Below are 22,275 nucleotides of genomic sequence, written 5' to 3' on the forward strand. Positions count from 1 at the left end.
TGTGTGTGAGTGAGAGATAGAGAGAGAGAGGGAGAGAGAGGGAGGGAGGGATAAATATATTTATAATTAGAGAAATTTTAAATTGTCTCCGAAAATAGCATGTAGCTTGCTATCAAATGCGACAAGAGAATGAAGTTCCATTTTCTAAATTCATCCGAGGTACTTTTCAATTACAATCCTCTGCATTGTATTTTTTTTTAAAGTACAAGTAGTCTTTGACTTACAACCATTCATTTACTGACTGTTCGAAGTTACAACAGCACTGGAAAAAATGACTTAACATTTTTCACGCTTATGACCATTGCAGCCTCCCCATGGTCATTCGAAAATTGGCTCATATTTATGACAGTTGCACTGCAGAGGTGGGTTCCGACCGGTTCGCACCGGTTCAGACAAGCCGGTAGTGGAAATTGGGCCTGGGGTGTCCGAACTGGTAAGGACAGCAGGCTGGCCACGCCCCCGAACCAGTGCCGGTGCCACGTGGCTGCGAAGCTTGCCGGGCTGCAGCTCCCCTCCCTGTGGCCTGGTGGGGAGGGGGGGTCATGTGACTGAGTGGGCGTGGGTGTGAGTGATGTCAAGTTGGCCACACCCACTCAGTCACATGGCTCCTCCATGCCATGCCCTCCGAACCGGTAGTGAAAATTTTTGAAACCCACCTCTGTTGCGCTGTCCTGGGGTCATGTGATCCCATTTTGCGACCTTCTGACAAGCAAAGTCAATGGGAAAGCCAGATTCATTTAACAATTGTGTTACTACCATATTTCCCCCAAAATAAGACCAGGTCTTATATTAATTTTTGTTCCAAAAATGCATCAGAGCTTATTTTCTGGCTAGGTCTTATTTTCAGGGAAATATGGCACTAAATGCATCCGTCTGGCTGATGATCTTAACGGGCTTATTTTTTAGGGTCGGGCTTATATTACAAGCATCTAGAACAGGGGTGTCCAAACTTGGGAACTTTAAGACTTGTGGACTTCAACTCCCAGCTCTGCTGGCTGGGGAATTCTGGGAGTCTTAAAGTTCCCAAGTTTGGACACCCCTGATCTAGAAAAATCGTGATAGGGTTTATTTTCCAGTTAGGTCTTATTTTTGGGAAAGCATGGTAGTTAACAAGTCTAGTGATTCATTTAACATCACAGCAAGAAAAGGCATAAAGTGGGGCAAAATCCACAGAACAACTGTCTTGCTTAAGAACAGGAATTTTGGGCTCAACTGTGATTGTTAAGTGGAGGACTACATTTACTTTGTACTCTAGGATAACAGTCAATGCCAACATTTTCAAACGTTTACATCAGGGGTGTCCAAACTTGGGAACTTTAAGACTTGTGGACTTCAACTCTCAGAATTCCCCAGCCAGCCATGCTGGCTGGGGAATTCTGGGAGTTGAAGTCCACAAGTCTTAAAGTTCCCAAGTTTGGACACCCCTGGTTTACATGCATCCGTTTCTTATTTCTTGCCTGGCTTATTGTTTAGGTGAGTTCATTATTTTCTGGGAATGCACATGGGAAGTAAATTGGAAGAGCTGCCACTGTTTTCCATAGTCAGAACATCACTTCCCAAGCGTCAGCTAATATTTTGAGAGGCGGTTTGTGGCTCTACTAATGCCAAAAGGGTTGATGTTACTGCCATAAATGATAATAAATGAATACCCGACGTGTTCTGCTGGCTGACAAGCATTTCAATTTTGAGACAACTGAAAACAAAATCTCCATTAATGCAGAAGGGAGAATGAGGCACTTGGAAATTTGGAAATTGCAGGTTTCCTCAAGAAAACAATAATAAAATAACAACTTTTTGCTTTCTTTGACGTCCAGAGGCTGATTATACAGATCAGCCTAAATTTTCTATAGCCAGCACATTTTTTGGTTGCCAAAGAAACTATTTTAAAAAGCAAACGAAAGAGCAGCATTTAATGATATGCTTCACATCTTTTCCTACTTTTAATCACCTTTAATTATATACTTTGCCTATCTTCTTCCTGTCCAGCTCTTCCTTTTATTGCTCACCTGCTTTTGCAGTAAAAAATACTCTTTTTATTGTGAGAAAGGGAAGAGGTGAGTCCATTAGGTTGCCACCAAACTGGAATTAAATCACTGGATTTTCAAAAGGAAAATAACTCACTAAAATGGTTGTTGAATATGAATTTTTATCATTTTCGTTGTTATCAGATAATCCAAACTATCCTAAAATGACATTTGTTTCTTCTAGGGAGAACTCTATGACATCATGAGCTCTGGCGACGCAGTGGTTAGAATGCAGTATTGCAAGCTGACTCGGCCCATTGCCAGGAGTTTGATTCTGACGGGCTCAAGGTTGACTCAGACTTCAGTAAAATGAGGTCAGTAAAATGAGGACCTAGATTGTTGGGGCAGTATGGCTGACATTGTAAACTGCCCAGAATGTCCTGTAAAGCACTGCGTATCGGTATTTAAGTCTTAAGCGCTGTTGCTACAACATAACCCTGTTAAGCTCAGCTGTATTGCTTAGTTAACTGCAATATCACATCACATTTATGTGTTTATTTGTATCTCACTCATATTGTTTTTACAAATAACTCAAGGACGCAAACATACCCAACATCCCTTCCTCCTCCGATTTCCCCCACAACAACAGCCCCGTGAATTGAGTTGGCCTGAGAGAGAGAGGGTGATTGGCCCAAGGTCACACCCCACTGGCTTTTGTAGCTAAGGCAAGACTTGAACTTACAGTTTCCTGTTTTCCAGTCTGGTGCTTTAACCATTAGACCAAACTGTCTTTCATTGTCTATCTATCTGGAGAACCACAGCTTTGACTATATTCTGTCACTACATCCTTGTAATAAAATCTATCTATACAAAAGCGAGATACCGCTCATGCATCATCACGAAATCTCCAGAACCGTAAAGCCTACAAACTTAAAATTTGGCACCTAGGTTCCTCTTGGCTTCTAGGTGCTTGCTAAGAAAGGATTGTTTGAAAAGACCATCAGATCATTAGTATATCTTATATTATTATTAACACGCTCTGATGCTAAGGAGTTCTACTCCCACTCCCCACCTGAAAAGAACTCTGTTCCAACAGCCAGTTGCCTTATATTAACACGCTCTGATGCTAAGGAGTTAGACATTCTACTCCCCCTGGCCACCTGAAAAGAACTCTGTTTCTGGGGAGAGGAGAGGCCCATCTTAACTACTCATTAATTTTCAAGTTGAAAGTGTCAACTTATCAAGCCCGATCACATAGTTTCGTAGTGAAGCGTGTGTGTGTAGTATATATTGTATATATTGAATATATATATACATGCATGCATGCATACATACTGTTTTTTCTCTCAGTCACCCTCTATATATTGTCATATACGGGGAAAATGCAAAAATCTTATTGATACAAAAATCAATTCAGCAAAATAAATTTTTCAAATTGAAATACCTTCTTCAGTATAAGGCTGGACGTATTATAAACTGATGCACCTTGAAAAAGAGGAGGACCCAGTGAAAGAAAGAGAGTCTAAACTTACCGCTGGCATTCTCCAGCATGCAACACTAAATCTTCATTGTTCTTTGCGCTGATCATGAGTTCGTGTTCCGTGTAATTGAATACGTCGAGGAGCAAATGGCATTGGCGAGTACTATTTGGGAAATTAAAATAAAGATCCCATCAATCATAGAGTAGCGATAATTGTTATCAAACATACTGTACATTTTCATACAACCCATCTGCAACCTACAAAATACAGAGTCCCTTGCACTGTCGCATAGTTTCATCATTGAATGAGACTGTGGTTATCTAAAAGAAAACATTTTTCCAATAATCCATATATATAAGATGTGTGTGTGTGTGTGTTGCAGCATAACTCTGGAACATCTCAAGCAATTTCAACCAAACGTGGTACACAGATGACTGGAAACAAATACTCTGGGTGTAAGACGCCCTAATATCCCTTGGGGGGGGGGGTTCTGTTATGATACAGCCTGTTGTGCCTTCAAATGGCCTCTACAGTACTGCCGTAAAAGGGCTTCTACTGTACAGCACAGTAGAGTTGCCATGATAACGGCTTCACAGTACCCCACAAGGGGGCTCCCTCTGGTAACGGAGAAAATCCAACATTAGAAATTACATTTGGTCCTGACATTTTCCCCCTATAAATAAATACCTGGACAATGACGAGTTATCAGCTAGTTTAGTTATAAAGGGGGAGAGTTGCTACAACTATGATGTTGTGAGCAGATTAGGTTTTCTTACTTTCCTTTCTGTGAGGTGGGAGTCTCACTTAAGTTCAATGTCACCTCCTTGGAGACAATGAGATCACTTACTAGGCTACTTAAAAATATATATTTTTTTCCTTCTACTTGCAATTAATTACTGTGGCAAGCATACATTCATTTGATCCCAATCTAGATTTCATCTTGTCCTCTACACAAATGCTTGTGGTATATTGGCCAAATGTACCAGAACTGCACCAGTACAGTCCCAATGTATAGCAGGGAATACTGCACTTGGCACAACCGTGCTGGTGAGCTGGCATGAAGAGCTACAACCTAACAGGAGTTGATTATACCATTGTTCACCTTAAATGAAGAAATACCTTTCTCAGTAGACACAACGTACCTTGTTGCAGGCAAGGTACTGACACGTGTGAAGAACACAGATGGCTCAACTTCCACATGAAGTCCCAGGGACAAGTTCCTATAGTATCCATCAATATGTCCAGGACCACCTGAGTATCTGAAATTCAAGATGGCTTCCAGTGTCTAAAAATAGAATAGTTAAAAACATTAAATCTATTTATTTCTGCCATGGTTCTATTTATTTCTAAATTGTTCGGATAGCTTCAAATGCTTAACCCAAACAGGTAAGTGTCTAATTACCATGTGTGTGTGTGTGTGTGTGTGTGTGTGTGTGTACAAACTCTCTTTCACACACACACACACACACACACACACACACACCATCATCATCAAATGCACAAGTTCAACATTAAATGTATACTACACAACCTGCAGGAGATGTCCAGGCTGAGCCGAAAGCAGGGTCAAACGCGTCATCAGTCTTGAGTTCCTTCCCGCCCACAAGAGATCTAAGTCCAGCCCACCTTCACTTCTGTTAATTCTTGTCTGCCACCAATTTGCTTTGGCTATTAGTTGTTCAGATTCTTGTAGAGAGCTTAAACTCGCAAGTTTAAATTTGGGAGTAAGAGCAACTTCTGACTTCCTGCTGGCTTGATTATAGCTGATCACCTTTCAGATGCACTCTGTATGTTAGTCCATTTGAGGAACCTTGGTTCAAAAACTGTTGCCCCGTAGTCAGTGGTGGGATTCAGCCAGTTCGCACCACTTTGGGACAACCGGTTTGTTAACTTTCTGAGCAGTTTGGTGAACTGGTTGTTGGAAGGAATCATTAGGGCAGAGAACAGTTGTTAAATTATTTAAATTCCACTACTGCCTATAGTGCATTGTTTTGGTCCAATTAAAGCAGGGGTGTCCAAACTTGGCAACTTTAAGACTTGTGGACTTCAACTCCCAGAATTCCCCAGCCAGCTGGCTGGGGAATTCTGGGACTTGAAGTCCACAAGTCTTAAAGTTGCCAAGTTTGGACACCCCTGAATTAAAGGTTACTGTCAGGCCTGCAGTCATAGTCCTTTTAGGATCTTTGGCCTGCCACACTCTCTCTTATTTTACTATGCTGTTTCACTAGTGGGGAATTGCGAGGGGGAATAGTAAGGAGCAGAATGCGTTGTTGTCAAAATAAAACCTTCCTTTCTAGAAGCCCAAGGTCATTCTTTGTCTTCGCACCTCTGCACCTGACCGGAACTGGATAGGTGGAACTGCCAGCGTGGCAGTGGAAGATTGGACCATGTGATGGACTTGTGGTTGTGGGGCCAGGTTCATGAACTTTCAACTGAGTGGAAAATCCAGGTAGCTCTCAGATTCGGGTTTTCCACAGATGTGCCAACATGTCTCTCTTAATAAAATGGAAGTTTGAGGAAAGCTCTGCCTTGGACTCTGATTTAATTTTGGATGATATTTGGAACACTGACAATGGATTAAAAATGTAAGCATAACAATAGCAAAGGATTAAATCAAGAAAAATAAACAATGGAAGTAGAATAATAGGGAATTAAAAAGATTGGTGCAGAGGGACCAAAAAGCGCAGTGGGGGTGGGAAGTCAGCAACTTAGTCCAGCAACCACTTCCAGTGATATGCTCCTCTATTGGGTCCCCGGGCCAACTGGCAGAGCCCGATCTTTAGTCTTTGCAGAAGGATAGGAGGGTGGGGACAAACTACTACACCCCAAGGGGTAACAGGATATTCCAGAAGGCATAGAGATATAGAGGCTCTAGAAAGAGTGCAGAGAAGAGCAACCAGGATGATTAGGGGACTGGAGGCTAAAACATATGAAGAACTGTTGCAAGAAGTCGGTATGTCTAATGAAAAGAAGGACTAGGGGAGACCTGGTAGCAGTCTTCCAATATCTCAGGGTTGCCACAAAGCTATCCTCCAAGGCACCTGAGGGTAGAACAAGAAGCAATGGGTGGAAACTAATCAAGGAGAGAAGCAACTTAGAACTGAGGAGAAATTTCCTGGCAGTTAGAACAATTAATCAGTGGAACAGAAGTTGCCTCCAGAAGTTGTGAATGCCCCAACACTGGAAGTCTTTAAGAAGATGTTGGATAGCCATTTGTCTGAAACGGCATAGGGTTTCCTGCCTGGGCAGGGGGTTAGACTAGAAGACCTCCAAGGTCCCTTCCAACTCTGCTATTGTATTGCATTGTATTATACGAACATTTGCTAATCAAATGAAGTTCCAATCAGGGCAAAACTGCATACATCCATAGAGAGAGTTAGTTAATTAAAAATTTTAGTTGAGATTTATTTCAGGTAGTTTCTCTGGCTGGTCAAATATGAATTCACAGAGCTTTAAAAAGGTCACAATATACCGCAACAAAGTGCATTTGCAATCACCTCCTCCATTATTTGCAATGGGACAAAAGCTGAATTTATGTAATTCTCGAGGAAAGAAGAGGACTGACCATTTCTCTCCACCCCTATTGAGAAAGTGCAGAGATCTGGAAAAGGTGGGGCTTCAACACTACCCTTTTTCCTTAACAGCTTTACAAGTTATGTATTAATACGTAATAGTTTGTCGTGGAAGCCTGAAAAGGCTCCCGGATTGGGGCTGAAAGGCGAAAGCCCTATGTTCTATCCCATATTTGGGTAGACCAGGTTGCTCTGATAGACTGGTCTCACCAGAAAAACACTTAATCTCCCCCTGGTACAGCCAACAAAGTGAGGAGAGCCTGCGGCCTAGAGGTTAATGCATCTGCCTACTATACTACGGGATTTTAACCTACCGTCGGTGGGAGAAGCATCAGAGGGGGCTCGGGAGTTCATGGCTTCCATGATAGCCATGGACCTGACTCAAATGATTCAGGGCCCGACACACGAGGGAGGTCACACCTTGGACCTTGTTTTTGTCTCTCGCCAGTGGTTGAGTGATCTGGGAGGAGTGAATTTAACCATCACTCCTCTGTCATGGTCAGATCACTCACTCCTCCGTCTTGACTTCCCTGGTGCTACTCCTCGCTGCGGGGAGGCGGAACCGGAGAACACTAGATGGTTCCGCCCCAGGCGCTTGATGGAACCAGACAGGTTCCAGACGAAGCTTGGGCCACCTCCTGCAGACCTGACCCGCCCTCGGGTAGAGGACCTGGTGGCCGCGTGGAATAATGCGACTACCGGGGCCTTGAACCAGGTGGCGCCTTTGCGGCCTCTCCGGCGGCAACGATCCACCCTGGCCCCTTGGTTTACCGAGGAGCTAAGGGTGATGAAGCGCCGCAAGAGATGCCTAGAGAGTCGTTGGAGATCCTCCCGATCCGAACTTGACCGAGCACAGGTACGAGCCCATTTAAGGACGTACCTAGTGGCATTGAGAACGGCCAAACGTCAATATTGTGCCGCTCTCATTGCATCCGCAGAGAACCGCCCTGCCGCCCTGTTTCGGGTGTCCCGCTCTCTTCTGTTTCAGAGGCCACGGGAGGCCCCTTTACAGGGCAGGGCAGAGGAGTTTGGGAAATATCTGCAGGATAAAGTCGCTCAAATCCGGAAGGATTGGGTCCCCTTCAGTGGCCCAGTCGAGACGCCAGTGGCGAGTCTTGAGAAACCTTTTTGGGAGGAGTTTGACTTGGTTGTCATCGAGGATTTGGACAGATTGCGTGGGCGACTGCGACCTACCACATGTTTACTGGACCCGTGTCCCTCCTGGCTTGTACTGGCATCCTGGGAGGTTACACGCGACTGGCTCCTGGACCTAGTGAACGCTTCGTTGGGTGAGGGGTCTCTCCCGGCCGCCTTGAAAGAGGCGGTGGTGAGACCCTTGCTCAAGAAGCCTTCCCTGGACCCTATGGAGCTGGTCAATTATCGTCCTGTCTCCAACCTTCCCTTTTTGGCGAAGGTTGTGGAGAGTGTGGTGGTTTCTCAGTTTCCACGACATCTGGAGGAGAATGATTATCTAGACCCGCGCCAGTCCGGCTTTCGCCCTGGGCACAGCACAGAGACGGCCTTGGTCACGTTGGTGGATGATCTCTGGAGGGCCAGAGATAGGGGCTGTTCCTCTATCCTGGTCCTATTAGACCTCTCGGCGGCTTTTGATACCATCGACCATGGTATCCTGTTGCACCGACTGGAGGGGTTGGGGATCCGGGGCACCGTCTTGCGGTAGTTCGGCTCCTACCTCTCCGGCAGGACGCAGCGTGTGTTGGCAGGAGAGCAGAGGTCGACCCTAAGCCCCCTTATCTGTGGGGTGCCACAGGGGTCGGTCCTCTCGCCACTCCTGTTCAACACATACATGAAGCCGCTGGGTGAGATCATCCGTGGTTTTGGGGTGGGATACCATCTGTACGCTGATGATACTCAGCTGTACATTTCCACCCCGAACCACCCCAACGAGGCCGTCGAAGTGATGTCCCGGTGTGTGGAAGCCGTACGGGTCTGGATGGATGACAACCGACTCAGGCTCAACCCTTCCAAGACGGAGTGGCTGTGGGTTCCGGCTCCCCGGTTCAACCAGATAATTCCATCTCTGGCCATTGGGGGCATACAACTCGCCCCCGTGGAGCGGGCGCGCAATTTGGGCGTCCTCCTGGATGCCAGGCTGTCCATGGATGAACATGTGACAGCCGTGGCCAGGGGGGCGTTCCATCAGGTTCGCCTGGTGCGCCAATTGCGCCCCCTATTGGACCGGGACGCCCTACGCACAGTCACCCATGCGCTGGTGACGTCTCGCCTGGACTACTGCAACGCTCTCTACATGGGGCTTCCCTTGAAATGCACTCGGAGACTACAGTTGGTCCAGAATGCGGCCGCGCGGGTGATTATGGGGAGCACCAGGTACTCCCATGTGACACCACACCTGCGCGAGCTGCACTGGCTTCCTGTGGTCTATCGAGTGCGTTTCAAGGTTTTGATTACGATCTTTAAAGCGCTCCATGGCTCAGGACCTAGTTACCTGCGGGACCGTATTCTGCCCCACACATCCCTACGACCTATTCGCTCGCACAGAGAGGGACTTCTCCAGGTGCCGTCCACTAGACAATGCCATGGGGCGGCGCCTAGGAGCAGAGCCTTCTCTGTGGCGGGCCCAGCCCTGTGGAATGACCTCCCCCCGGATATTAGGACCACTACAGACCTCCGCTCCTTCCGTGTTAAGCTCAAGACCCACCTTTTTCAAATATCTGGCCTGGCTCAACCATAACTTCGTTATGCTCCTGAGGGGTTTTTAATTTAGCAATTTTATTTAAGGGGATTTTAAACTGTGTTTTAATTGTGTTTTTAGCTGTGTTTATTGTCCTTCACTTACAAGTCTACTCTCCTTCATGCACAAATGTAATTGTCCTTGTTTTTTCGTATGTATGTGTGTCCTATGTGTATTTTATCCTTTTGATTGTACGCCGCCCCGAGTCCTTCGGGAGAGGGTTGCGGCTAATCAAATAAAATTTATTTATTATTATTATTATTATTTATTATGTAAGCGGCCTGGGTTCAAATCCCAGTAAGGGTATGGCTAGCTGATGAGAACTAAACAGATTGAAATAGCTATACTAGTCTCCCTTTATTTTTGTGTCAGTAAAATTTAAATTTGACATGTATTAATACAAGTGCTGTATTAGTACATTAACTGCCAGATCATATCACCATTTTTGAGGAGGAGAGTCTATGGCTTCACTGGATATAACTTAATTCTTTTTGCCTTTTGGATACTTGGCAATGGACAGAAAGTTTAGTTCTAGACAATAATAAAAATATTAGTAAATGAAAACTCCCAATGTATTTGTATAATAAATCTTCAAGATAAGCTCACGTCTATCCATACACTTTTCTTGGTATTATTCATATGGAAGACTGCCAAATTAAGCACAATTTAAAAAATAACAGTTCCAGATCATTTACTTAAAGCAAATTTGCAGTGAAGCTACCTTCCCATATACCAAATCAAATATTACTTGTGAAAGTGGCAATTGTGCCCAATTTTGTAAAACAGGCAAAAATGCTTGTCTGATCTGTTGTCTTGAAGTCTAAGGCTTAGAATCAAACTATATATGGTGTTATCTTATTGTTGAAATCAACCGCAACATTTACATTATATTTCATAAAGTCCCAGGCAGGAACATTTCCCCCCTCCAAAGCAATTTTCTGCTGAGACTCATCTTCTATCTGGAAAATACTTGCTATCCCAGGGGTGCTGCTTCCTATAAATAACTGTCAGAGGTTAAAAGAAGCCAAGGGGAAAACATTTTCAGAAGTAAAACTGGTCTAATCTGCAGCAGAAACAGACGCTAAAGTGAAACGAAACCATTTTTATAGGATTTAACTAGATGATTTAATAGGATTTAACTAGACGAGTCCCTTTGGGGAGAGGGGGCGGTCTAGAAATCAAATAAATTGAATTGAATTGAATTGAATTGAATTGAATTGAATTGAATGATGAGACAATGCTCTCCGTTAAACTCAAGTGGGAAAAGTATACAAATGGAAGGTTCTAAAAGTGCTTTTTTTTCAAGAGGCCACTGGACTTGCTGGTTTTTCCTTGAAGACATTTCGCTTCTCATCCAAGAAGCTTCTTCAGTTCTGACTGGATGGTGGGGAATGGAAGGATTTATATTCCTTGCAGACAGCTGGTCACTTGCATCCTTTTAGAGGGTCGTTGACAATGTTCCCTCTAATTTTTTTTCAGTGTGAGTGGAAAAGTATAGTGTTTGAGCGGCACATTTTCATGCCTGAGCACCTGAATTTTTTTCACAGATGTCACCCAAGACAACAACAAAATCAGTGTTATTTGAAATTCAAAGTTATGTTTATTCAAGATACCCGCTTAATTAAAACTGTTATATAATATATGACTATGTAATATATATATAGTAAGTTGAGGACTACTTGTATTCAAGTTCAATGGATGACTCTCTATGGGAAAAGGATCTATCCACATTTTCATACTATGAATTACTTTATATGCTTCATACTTTCCCCCTTACTATCCAATAGTCTGCAGTGATATTAGCAAGTAATGAATAAATTACCAATTGATGTAGATTAGCAATTGGGGTACATAAAGAAACAAACCTATTATTTATTGAGTTGCATGTATACAACATTTATATATTGGCTGGCTGTAAAATATATTTAACCATTTGTTTTTATATGATGATCCAAGAACTGGAACCATTTGCTGTATCAATACTATGGATGGTATCACCTAGCTGACCATGGCTGATCCCCCCAAAACTAGTAGAACAAACTGCCAAAACAAACTACATGGAGGTTAGCCAATTTGAACTTGCTAAAGAAATCTGATCAGTCACCTTTGAGAGGATGAACCAACAGAAAATAAAGTTGGTTTTCAATATATTAAATGGCTCATTTAATATACAGCCTTTTCATACGCAAATGATATAATAATGTATGGAATGTGTGATGAAATGTTGATTTGTAAGTACTAATTTTCAGACTTTCAGACAAAGATGCATAAAAGAGGCAAACCAATACATTAGGTCAGTTTTCTGTTTCCTGAAAATTATCCCTTTCTTCTCTGGTGCCATTGGTAAAAAAAACAGAAGACTAATTCAAAGCATTTAAAAAGAAAATAGATAATGACAGCATGCAAGTGTCAGCAAAGCCTTCCCCTGATAGATAAGGGAAAGAGGTATATGACCCTACACTTTCAGAATCAAACAGAAAGAAATCCCCTCCCAGACTAAATGTGTGTGTGTGTGTGTGTTACGCGCCTATACTTTCCAATAGATATGTGCAACAGACCGATCGGTAACCTGAAATCCAACCGCTTCCCCAAAGGCAGAGTGCTCTAATGTGCTTCCAGCAGCCCTTTGGGGCCGGTGGTCCTGTTCACAGTTATCACAAGGAAGCCCCTCTCCGTTAAGTGGAGATTATTTTCAGGAAAACAATTTGCGGACTCGCTGCCTGCCTTACACGCTCAGAGCTTTAAAAGCAGTCCTGGTGCGGAGGCCGAGTCTATCCCCGAGGGCCCGGGAGACACTTATTATTCATGACCGCCTTTAAGTTGCTCATGCGGTGATTGGCTGGGCCTGCTGAAAGACAGAACTGGCAGCCACTCCGTGACAAGCTTGAACGGAGACAGGGGTTGCTGCCAGTGGTGGCGGCGGCAGGTGGGGGGGGGGGTTACCTGCCCAGCTTGTTGATTCCTCTTGGTCCTGAATTGAATGGTATCATTTCGGCTTCGTTGCTTTCCCCGGCTGGGTAGTTACGTTTCGGGGGAGGAAGGCAGCTGGCAGAGCCGAGGATTTGGCTCTGGATTCATCATGCTAAAAAACACTGCGCGGAAGTTGGAAGCTACTGCGCGGAGTTTGCTTTTCAAGTGCGCGCTAGCGCAGCCGCGCAGCTTAGAGGGAACGTAGGTCGTTGAGGCCACCTGGAGGATTGCATGTGTTATCAGGATCACCTGAATTGTGCAAATAGATATGGAGCCTTCTTGGAACTGCTGAAAGGACTGTGTTGTAAACTGGAGATAGATGATGCCGTATGCTTCCCCCTCTTTTGAGGGAGGGCTGTTCAATTTTGACACAAATGGTCTCTTTGATGACATAGGTAAATCTCCGTGTGGCCTCAATGACTCTCTAAAAGAATGCAAATGACCAGCTGTCTGCAAGGAGCATAAATCCTTCCATTCCCCTCCATCCAGCCAGAGCTGAAGAAGCTTCTTGGATGAGAAGCGAAACGTCTTCAAAGAAAAACCAGCAAGTCCAGTTGCCTCTTGAAAAACGCACCTTTGGGACAACCATGTCCTGGAGGACGGAGAATCTCTACAAACACAAACTGAAGGGCACCATTCTAAATGTGTCCTCCTGTAAAAATAGGAACTGACAAATGAATGGAGGATGGTGACAAATAGCCGGAGAAAAACAATACAGGGAATCTTCAACCTACAATCATTCATTTAACGACCGTTCAAAGTTACAACGGCACTAAAAAACTGATTTATAATCAGTTCTCCCACTTACATCCATTTGCAGCAACCTCAAGGCCATGCGATCAGCATTCAGCTGCTCATCAAAAGACCTGTACTTATGACAGTACAGTGGGATCATGTGATCTCCAGTGTGATCTTCCCAATCAACCTTCGACAAGCAAAGTCGATGGGGGAAGGCAAATTCATGAACTGCACTGATTTTCTTAAAAACCAAAGCAAAATAAGGTCATATAATCAGGCACCTTTAAGGACCAGCTTGCTTAGCAGGTCTGATCTCTATTGTGATTCTAGGTTAAGGACGTCTTATACTTAATGCAGGGGTGTCCAAACTTGGGAACTTTAAGACTTGTGGACTTCAACTCCCAGAATTCCCCAGCCAGCCATGGACACCCCTGACTTAATGAATTCATTTACCCTTTAATCAGCCAGTGATATTCAAGGTGGCTCAGTGGTTAAGACGCTGAGCTTGTCGATCAGAAAGGTCGGCAGTTCGGCGGTTCGAACCCCCAGCGCCGCGTAACGGAGTGAGCTCCTGTTACTTGTCCTAGCTTCTGCCAACCTGGCAGTTTGAAAGCATGGAGAAAATGCAAGTAGAAAAATAGGGACCACCTTTGGTGGGAAGGGAACAGCGTTCCGTGCGCCTTCTGAGTTTACCGGCCACATGACCACAGAGATGTCTTTGGACAGCGCTGGCTCTTCGGCTTAGAAACAGAGATGAGCATCCCAAATAAACCCAAATAAAATAAAATAAAATATTGGGTGGGATTTGTTTTTTTTTTAGAATGCCATTTTAATTAATTTAATTTATACAATTTTTGAAAGGCAGCCAAAACTTGTGGAATTGAGAATATAAATTATGTACTGTATTGTAAACATTAATTACTTTAATTACATTTGATTTCAGATGCTTTGATTACAATTATCGTCCTCACTTCCTGCCCTCCAGATGTCTACTGACATTTTTACAATTGCTGTCTTTGGATCATAGTGGCTGTAGATGATGGAATTCTTAAAGAATACAAGGCTGAAGAAAGCTGCCTTCTCCACCAATATAGCTCCAAGACATCACTAGTGAAAGTGAAGGTGTTGGCCTAAAAATCAGGAGACGGTGAGTTCTAGTCCTGCCTTAGGCATAAAAGTTAGCTGGGTGACGTTGGGCCAGTCACTCTCTCTCAAGCCAACCCACCTCAACTGGTTGTTGTTATGGGGAGGGGAACAGGAGGAGGAAGGAGCATTATGTTCACTGCCTTGAGTTGATACATATACATGCCAAATACACAAACACACACATCATCATCTTCATTTAACAACCCCATAATCTCTTGCGGGGTGAAGTCTGGGCAACTGAATGGAGTTAGCAGAGTGCTTTAATGGCCAGATGCCCTTCCCGTCACCAATGTGGATTTTGTTCAGCAGATATATTCTCGGTGTGCCCACAGAGAGAAATATCTACCTCTACCTAGGATCGAACTCACAGCCTCCTGATTGTGAGGCGAAAGCTCCACCTCTAGGCCATCGCACCAATCCTCTGCCACCCTGAGAACCCATCAGAGGAAATAAATAAGTGCAACAACGGAATGGAGGGGGGGGGGGGGTTGAGGAGGGAAAGGAATGAAGGGCAAAGAAGAGGAAGTAAGGGAGGGGAGGTAAGAGTAGGAGAGAGGGCAAGAAGGAGAAGAAGAGAGGAGGAGGAGTGGGAGAAAGAGAGGGGAAGAAGAAAGGAGGAAGGTGAGGAGGAAAAAAGAAGGCAGAGAAGGGACGTTGAGAAGATGGAAGGAGTAAGGTGGTTGCAAAATAAGATGGAGGCACAGGGTGGCAAGAAAGTGACCCAAACTGTATTATATATGTGTGTAAAAAAATGAGTGTAGAGACTAAGGATGAACAGACAAATGTTAAAGAGCAATTACAAGAATCTATGAATGGATTTGAAAAGGAAAAATAAAAAACGTTTTTATTTAAAAAAATAAGAAACACATTTTAGATAAAGAAGTGGTGGTGGTGGTGGTGGTGGTGGTGGTGGTGGTGGTGGTAGTGGTGGAGGAGGAGGAGGAGGAAGAGGAGGAGGAGGAGGAGGAGGAGGAGGAGGAGGAGGAGGAGGAGGAGGAGGAGGAGGAAGATGAGGAGCATAGGTAGCTTCACTTTGAACAGCGTACATCATGCTTTATCTTTAACACCATCGAAAACAACACCTGCCTATCCCAGGTCTTTTGGGAAGGATTTAATAGGTGAATAAAAATGCCAAATAAAGACTAAACCTTTGGCTGACCAACCATCACAGCAATAATGTACAAATCCACTGGATTCCATTCAGTGCTCACAACCTCAAAGCCCTTCAATTCGCCTGCCCCACTGACTCACACAAAACAGGCATTCTGGAGTATTGATGGCTTTGTGTGACTTTTCACATGAATCATTTCAGCCTCCACCCCGCTGTAGGTCTGGAAATTAAAAATGTCATAAAAACGGAACACGATATGCGTGGAAGGGGTTCGCCGTTTTCTGAGAAAGTTTGGATCCCAGAAGAGGGAGAGGGGGGGGGGCAACAGCTGCATTTTTCTACTGCTCTACCTCTTCTCAAGACCTCGAAGGAAGAATGGTTACCTGCAGCGAGGTAAATTTACGGCAAAAGTGTCCGTGATTTTACTGTGCTACGTCCATTAACCTTAATGCAGACTTCACAGCTAGAGGCCCATTCACTGCACCGAAAGCACATCTGAAGTGCAGCATAGAACATGATAGAAAATATGATTAAGTTGGAGAACGGTGGTTTTCTATTTGCAATATACCGATAAACTCCATGAATGAATGAAAGACATTGAGGGTGGGACATTAATGATTTTTCTAATTCAGTGAGCTCCAATCTTTTTGGTACCAGGAAAAATATTTTTTCTACAGACTAGCAAGGGGGAGGGCTTTGGTTAGTGCACTACCTAGATCCCGGGCATATGCAGATGTCGCTTCGCTCGCTTGCACAGCCTGCTTCCTAACAGTACTGGTCCGTGGCCCATTGCTCGGGGACCCTTCTAATTGATTGGGGTCCTTGAGGCAGAGAGTCTCAACAGCATGCTGTCAGCCCTGAAGCTGACCTGACCAAATCTATTTTTTACCACTTCAGTGTTGCCACACTGGAGTTGAGGGATAGGGAGGGAGAATTTGAGATAGAGGGGATTCTGTGGCCAAAACAAAATATTTTCTCTTGGGAACCAAGGTCATTCTCACACCTGATCAGGCTGTGAGATGCCACCCGGTTGCCAATCTGCACCATGATTGGACCATGTGACTGATTGTTTGGAGAATGTGAAAAACTTTTACTTAAAGCATCTCGTTTAGATGGCTGTCCAGCCTTCTTGCAAACGTGAGTCCATCACCCTACTGGTCACTGGTTCCACTTGAAGACCGCTGTATTTGGAACTGGTTTTTATCATTCAACTGGTTTCCAGGGCTGTGCAAGTATGTTGTGTTCGAGGCACCAAATAGGTTTCAGATCATGGAGGAGGGCAGGGTGTACTTGTCAGAAACACTTCAGAGCAGCTACATTTTTTTTTATTAGGCTCACACCTGACTTCTTTCAGAATCTTAATATTGGTGTAAGGCCTGCAGTCATATTCCTTTTAGGATCTTTGGCCTGCCACACTCGCTTTTTACTATGCTGTTTCATTAGTGGGGTAATTGGGAGGGGGAATAGTAAGGAGTACAATTGTAGAATGTGTTGTCAAAATAAAACCTTCCTTTCTAGAAGCCCAAGGTCATCTTTTGTCTCCGCACCTCTGCACCTGACCGGAACTAGATGGGTGGAAATGCCAGTGTGGCAGTGGAACATTGGACCATGTGATGGACTTGTGGGTGAGGGGCAGGATTGTGAATTTTCAACTGGGTGGAAAATCCAGGTAGCTTTCAGATTCGGGTTTTCCACAGATGTGCCAACGTGTCTCTCTTAATAAATTGGAAGTTTGAGGAAAGCTCTGCCTTGGACTCTGATTTAATTTTGTATGATATTTGGAACGCTGACAATTGGTTTATGTCGGTATCTATTGTTTGCCTTGGGAGATTCTCAATCAGCCAGATCGTGGTTGTCCCAAAAGTGCTTCTCCCAAAAGGCAACTGGACTTTCTTGGCTTATCTGTTTGAAAATGTTTGGTTTCTCATCCAAGAAGCTTCTTCTGAAGAAACTGAAGAATCTTCTTGGATGAGAAGCAAAATATGTTCAAAGAAAATAACCAAGAAAGTCCAGGTGCCTTTTGGAAAAAGCACCTTTAGGTGCTTATTGCTTTAAAATGAACTGATGTACACTGACGTGTGGACAGTCAATCACATATAATGCAGGGGTGGGTTCCGGCCAGCTTTACTGCCAGGTCGTTCGTGTGCATGCTTTGCGCACGCATGCGCACTTCAATTAACATTGTTCTGCTCTTGTGCAGAACTCAAAAACGAGATGGTGACGGTGACGGCGGCGACCAAGGAACCAGTTCGGGGGCATGGCAGGCCTGGGTCACTGACGGTTCCACAGACCCAGGCCGCCATACCACTACCGGTACGGCTGAACCGGGCCAAATCGGTAGGAACCCACCACCGATATAATGGGTGTTGCTCAACTACTATGAAGATATTCTCTATGTGGCAATTACCATATTTCTCCAAAAATAAAGCCAGATCTTATAGTAGTTTTTGCTCCAAAAGGCTTATTTTCCAGTTAGGTCTTATTTTTGGGTAAACAGGGCATCTTTAGAAGTTGGTCTTGGGGGAGAGACTGCAGTGGGAGGTGGACGGTAAACTATCTGGATTTGAGAGGTTTTGAATCCTGTCCTAAAATATCACTTGTGGGTAACCCATTACAAAAGTTCTTTACCAATAAGGTCAATGCTTAATTTCCCCCTGCAACTGGTCTGCCCAGCCCAGCGATTCCTTTTTGCCTTATCTCTTATCCTTTTCTTTTCTGGACCGCTGAGAAGACTTCCAACAATCCCAAAGCATCTTATCTACTCTGTATTTACGTGTGCGTGTGTGCGTTTTCATAACTCTGCCAAACAGAATACGGCAAAAATCAGCAATGGCAAATCTGTGTTGTTTCTGAACTTACGGAAAAATGGGCATAATGCTTCCTAAAATTTCATGTTACAGGAGCAACTGTCCAATATATTAACATTACTAAAGATAGCATTATTTTTTTCTTCTTTTTGCAGATCAAAGCAGCCAGACCGCAACATTGACAAATTAATTTTGGGTAACACTTAAACACAAAAAAGTAGTCTTGGGAAAAAAAATGAATACCCAGGTGAGAAAGATATTCTACCAGCATGAAGTCATACATCAGGGGTGTCCAAACTTGGCAACTTTAAGACTTGTGGACTTCAACTCCCAGAATTCCCCAGCCAGCAGTCCACAAGTCTTAAAGTTGCCAAGTTTGGACACCCCTGTCATACATGAACTACATTCTCTGAGGAAAAGATTTAAAAAAAAGAATGTTAGCCCAAAGTTGGCAAAGAAAGGACACTTGGGACATTGTTAGACTTTGCAAAAATTGAGTTACAAGATAAAGAGCAGAAGCCTTTTCTCCTGAGCAGGTGAAAAAAGAAAGAAAATTAGTAATACCCTATAGAAACTTCATGCAATCTTGGTGGGCATCTCACTGTTTAAAAGTTAATAATCTGGGATGAAGACAGGACCTGAAAAATAGCTGCTTTTTAACATATCTATTCCTCAAAAAACAGGGACTTAGTGACTCAATGGCTAAGACGCTTAGCTTGTCGATCAGAAAAACCGGCAGTTCAGTGGTTCAAATCCCTAGGCTGCGTAACGGAGTGAGCTCCCATTATTTGTCCTAGCTTCTGCCAACCTAGCAGTTCAAAAGCATGTAAAAAGGCAAGTAAACAGCCTTCGCCGTTTAGTCGTGCCAGCCACATGACCACGGAGATGTCTTCGGACAGCGCTGGCTCTTCGGCTTTGAAATGGAGATGGGCACCGCCCCCTAGAGTCGGGAACGACTAGCACATATGTGCGAGGGGGATCTTTACCTTATTCCTCCCAAAAAGCTAAACAAACACGCGCAGATTGTCTACAACTTTTCTAAAAGTACTTGAAACAAATGATATGATTTACCAAAATGCCCTTTGCTCGGTTAGCGTGACTCTCTGTCCAATCATTTAATAAATCCGTGGCCGCTCAGATATATGCAAAACCAAGCAAGCACATCAGAGGGTCTGTTTCTGTTCTAAAGGCTTAAAATAGTTCTCTATTTAAAGCAAAGCCTTCAATGAGGTTAATTGCCCTGGAGAGCTTGAGCAGTAGCTAGCTGTGTGCTGACCAAATGTTTAGGGGCACAATTACTCACAATGATTCTGCCGAGCTGCGAAGCTTTCTTTTAAAACCAGCAAGGCATGGAAAGCAGAATTTTAGCGACAGCCTGTGCAGGGGGACACGTGTTTGGCTCCGTTTTATGAAGGTGCTTTCAGGCCCCGGAGCACCGAAATTGCATCATCGCTTTATATAACAACACAGCAGGAGTTTGCAAGGGGAGAGGAAGGGGGGGGGGGGAAACCCTACAGATGGATCGTTTCACCCATCATCATTTCATCAATACAGGATTGATTGTTTCATTAATACAAGATTCCAGTATTTGAGGGGCTGCCACAAAGGAAGAACTGGGGTGGGGGAGTCAACTTATTTTCCAAAGCCCCAGAAGGCAAAACAAGAAGTAATGGATGGAAACTAATCAAGAAGAGAAGCAATCTGGAATTGAGGAGACACTTCCTAACCGTGAAGACAATTAACCAGTGCAGGGGTCGGCAAACTTAAAAGGCTCAAAGAGCCATTTGGACCCGTTTCCCACAGAAAAGAAAACACCGGGAACCACAAAGTTCCTAACCGGAAGCCCCCCGTTCAATTCTGGAGCTGCTGACCGGAAGTTCAGTTCCCCCACCATAGAGTCTCCTCCTAGCGCGGCGTCCTTTTTCCTCTACCTGTCAAAACCGAAGGCCCTATCAATTGCGGAGACAACTGGAAAACCCTCCCCTTGCCATAGAGTCTTCTCCTGGTGCACTGTGCTTTTCTCCCCCCAAACCCTACCGGAAGCTCCTCTCAAAATTTTGGCGCCGACCGGTGACGGAGCCGCAGCAGAGGGAGGAAAGAGCCACACGTGGCTCCAGAGCCGCAGTTTGCTGACCACTGAACCAGTGGAGATGCTCCACCACTAGAGGTTTCTAAGAACTGTGGCAAGAAGGGTTGCAAAATGGGGCAAAACTCACTTAACAGTTGTCACACTTAGCAATGGAAATTTTGGGGCTCAAATTATAGTTGTAAACTGAGAACTATCTACGTTTTGATTTTTCCATGCTACCCTTATCCAAAAGTAGGACGCCTACTTAAAAAACTGAACTTTACTCAGCAACATTTATAGAAAAATATTGAAGCTTTAGATCAAAGTATATTTTATTCTTTATACTGTTTCCATCTTCCCTAAAAACATTAACAGACTCCACAGTGGAATGAGAATCACTAGTCTACACTAGATAATTGACAGCAAAGCTCAAACTAAACTAATCAAGTAAAAACAGCAAATAAGGGGGGGGAGGGGGAATCTTTTACCTAATCTGCCTGAAAACTCTAAATAAGTTACCCAGACCTAATCCACATATCAAAGGATAAGGTCTGCAAGCACAAATAGAATTAATTAAATTAGGTCTCCCACCATGTTCACAGAATAAACGCCACAGACATACCTACACGCACACATACACGTGCCCCCGCAAAGGTCACCCTCAAATCAGCACGTGGACAATTCCACACCAGGACATGTTCCCCCCTATAAATGTCTGTTGCTGTACCCCATTTTTCTGCAGCTGCCCCTAACGGCAAACTATTTCGCTTTTAGGAATAGATAGGTCTTCTTTCCTCACACCTCTCTGGATCTCGTTTTTATTTCTTCTTGCACAGCCCCGGCTCAAATTGGAACCTCCAATTATTCTCCTGACAATATTCAATTAAAATCCAGAGTGAAAGTAACAATCCTCCAATCCCTGAAATCGACGGTCTTAATTAAATCCTTGCTGCCTGTCCTTTCCTTGTCCTTCTGTCCACCTGTCGAAAGAGGAAACTGCTGACTCACTTCACTGCCCATTAACCTGTCAAAAGCACCACTGAGTGCTGATTACGCTTTAAGTAATGAAGTGTGATCGGTGCAACATCAGCATTTTTTTATGCCCTTATCTCTCCCGAAACCCAGAACCGGTCTCTTTCTCTTCCTGCGGAAAAAAAAGAGGAGAATTTAACATAATTTAAATTACAAGTAGTCCTCAACTTATGACCACAATTGAGCCCCAAATTTATGTCGCTAAGCGAGACATCTGTTAAGTGAGTTTTGCCCCATTTCACAAGCTTTCTTGCCACAGCCGTTAAGTGAATCACTGCAGTTGATAAGGTAGTAACCCGGCTGTTAAATGAATCTGGCTTCCTCATTGAGTTTCTCAGAAGGTCGCAAAAGGGGATCGCGTGACCTCGGGAAACGGCGACCGTCGTAAGTTTGAACCAGTTGCTGAAATGTGATCATATGATGATGGGGGTGCTGCAGAGGTCGCAACTGTAAAACACGGTCTTAATTCACTTTTTTCATTGCTGTTGTAACTTTGAACGGTCACTAAATGAACTGCTGTTAAGTCGAGGGCTACCTGTATTGGAAAACTAAGGAAAAATAGAGTAAGGAGGCATTAAAGCCAAGGGAGAAATAAACAGCTTGGAAACTTGGACAAAAACCAATCCATTCAATCAGAATAGAGCTGGAAGGGACCTTGGAGGTCTTCTAGTCC

At 44.1% G+C, this 22,275-nt stretch overlaps 1 protein-coding gene across 2 annotated transcripts in view; it reads right to left on the reverse strand.

Annotated features, from left to right (window-relative positions):
* TRAPPC9 (trafficking protein particle complex subunit 9) overlaps positions 1 to 22,275 on the reverse strand; it is a 361,114-nt gene that overhangs the window by 231,311 nt on the left and 107,528 nt on the right. For both annotated transcript variants that reach the window (XM_081951044.1, XM_081951045.1), the window contains exons 18-19: positions 4,588 to 4,730; positions 3,497 to 3,607 (exon numbers count right to left, since the gene is read on the reverse strand). In XM_081951044.1, coding sequence (XP_081807170.1) covers positions 3,497 to 3,607; positions 4,588 to 4,730 — 254 coding nt within the window. The remainder of the gene's footprint in view (positions 1 to 3,496; positions 3,608 to 4,587; positions 4,731 to 22,275) is intronic.

Source organism: Natrix helvetica (genome assembly GCF_964273705.1).
Source record: "Natrix helvetica genome assembly, chromosome: 4".
Taxonomy (NCBI): Eukaryota; Metazoa; Chordata; class Lepidosauria; order Squamata; family Natricidae; genus Natrix; species Natrix helvetica.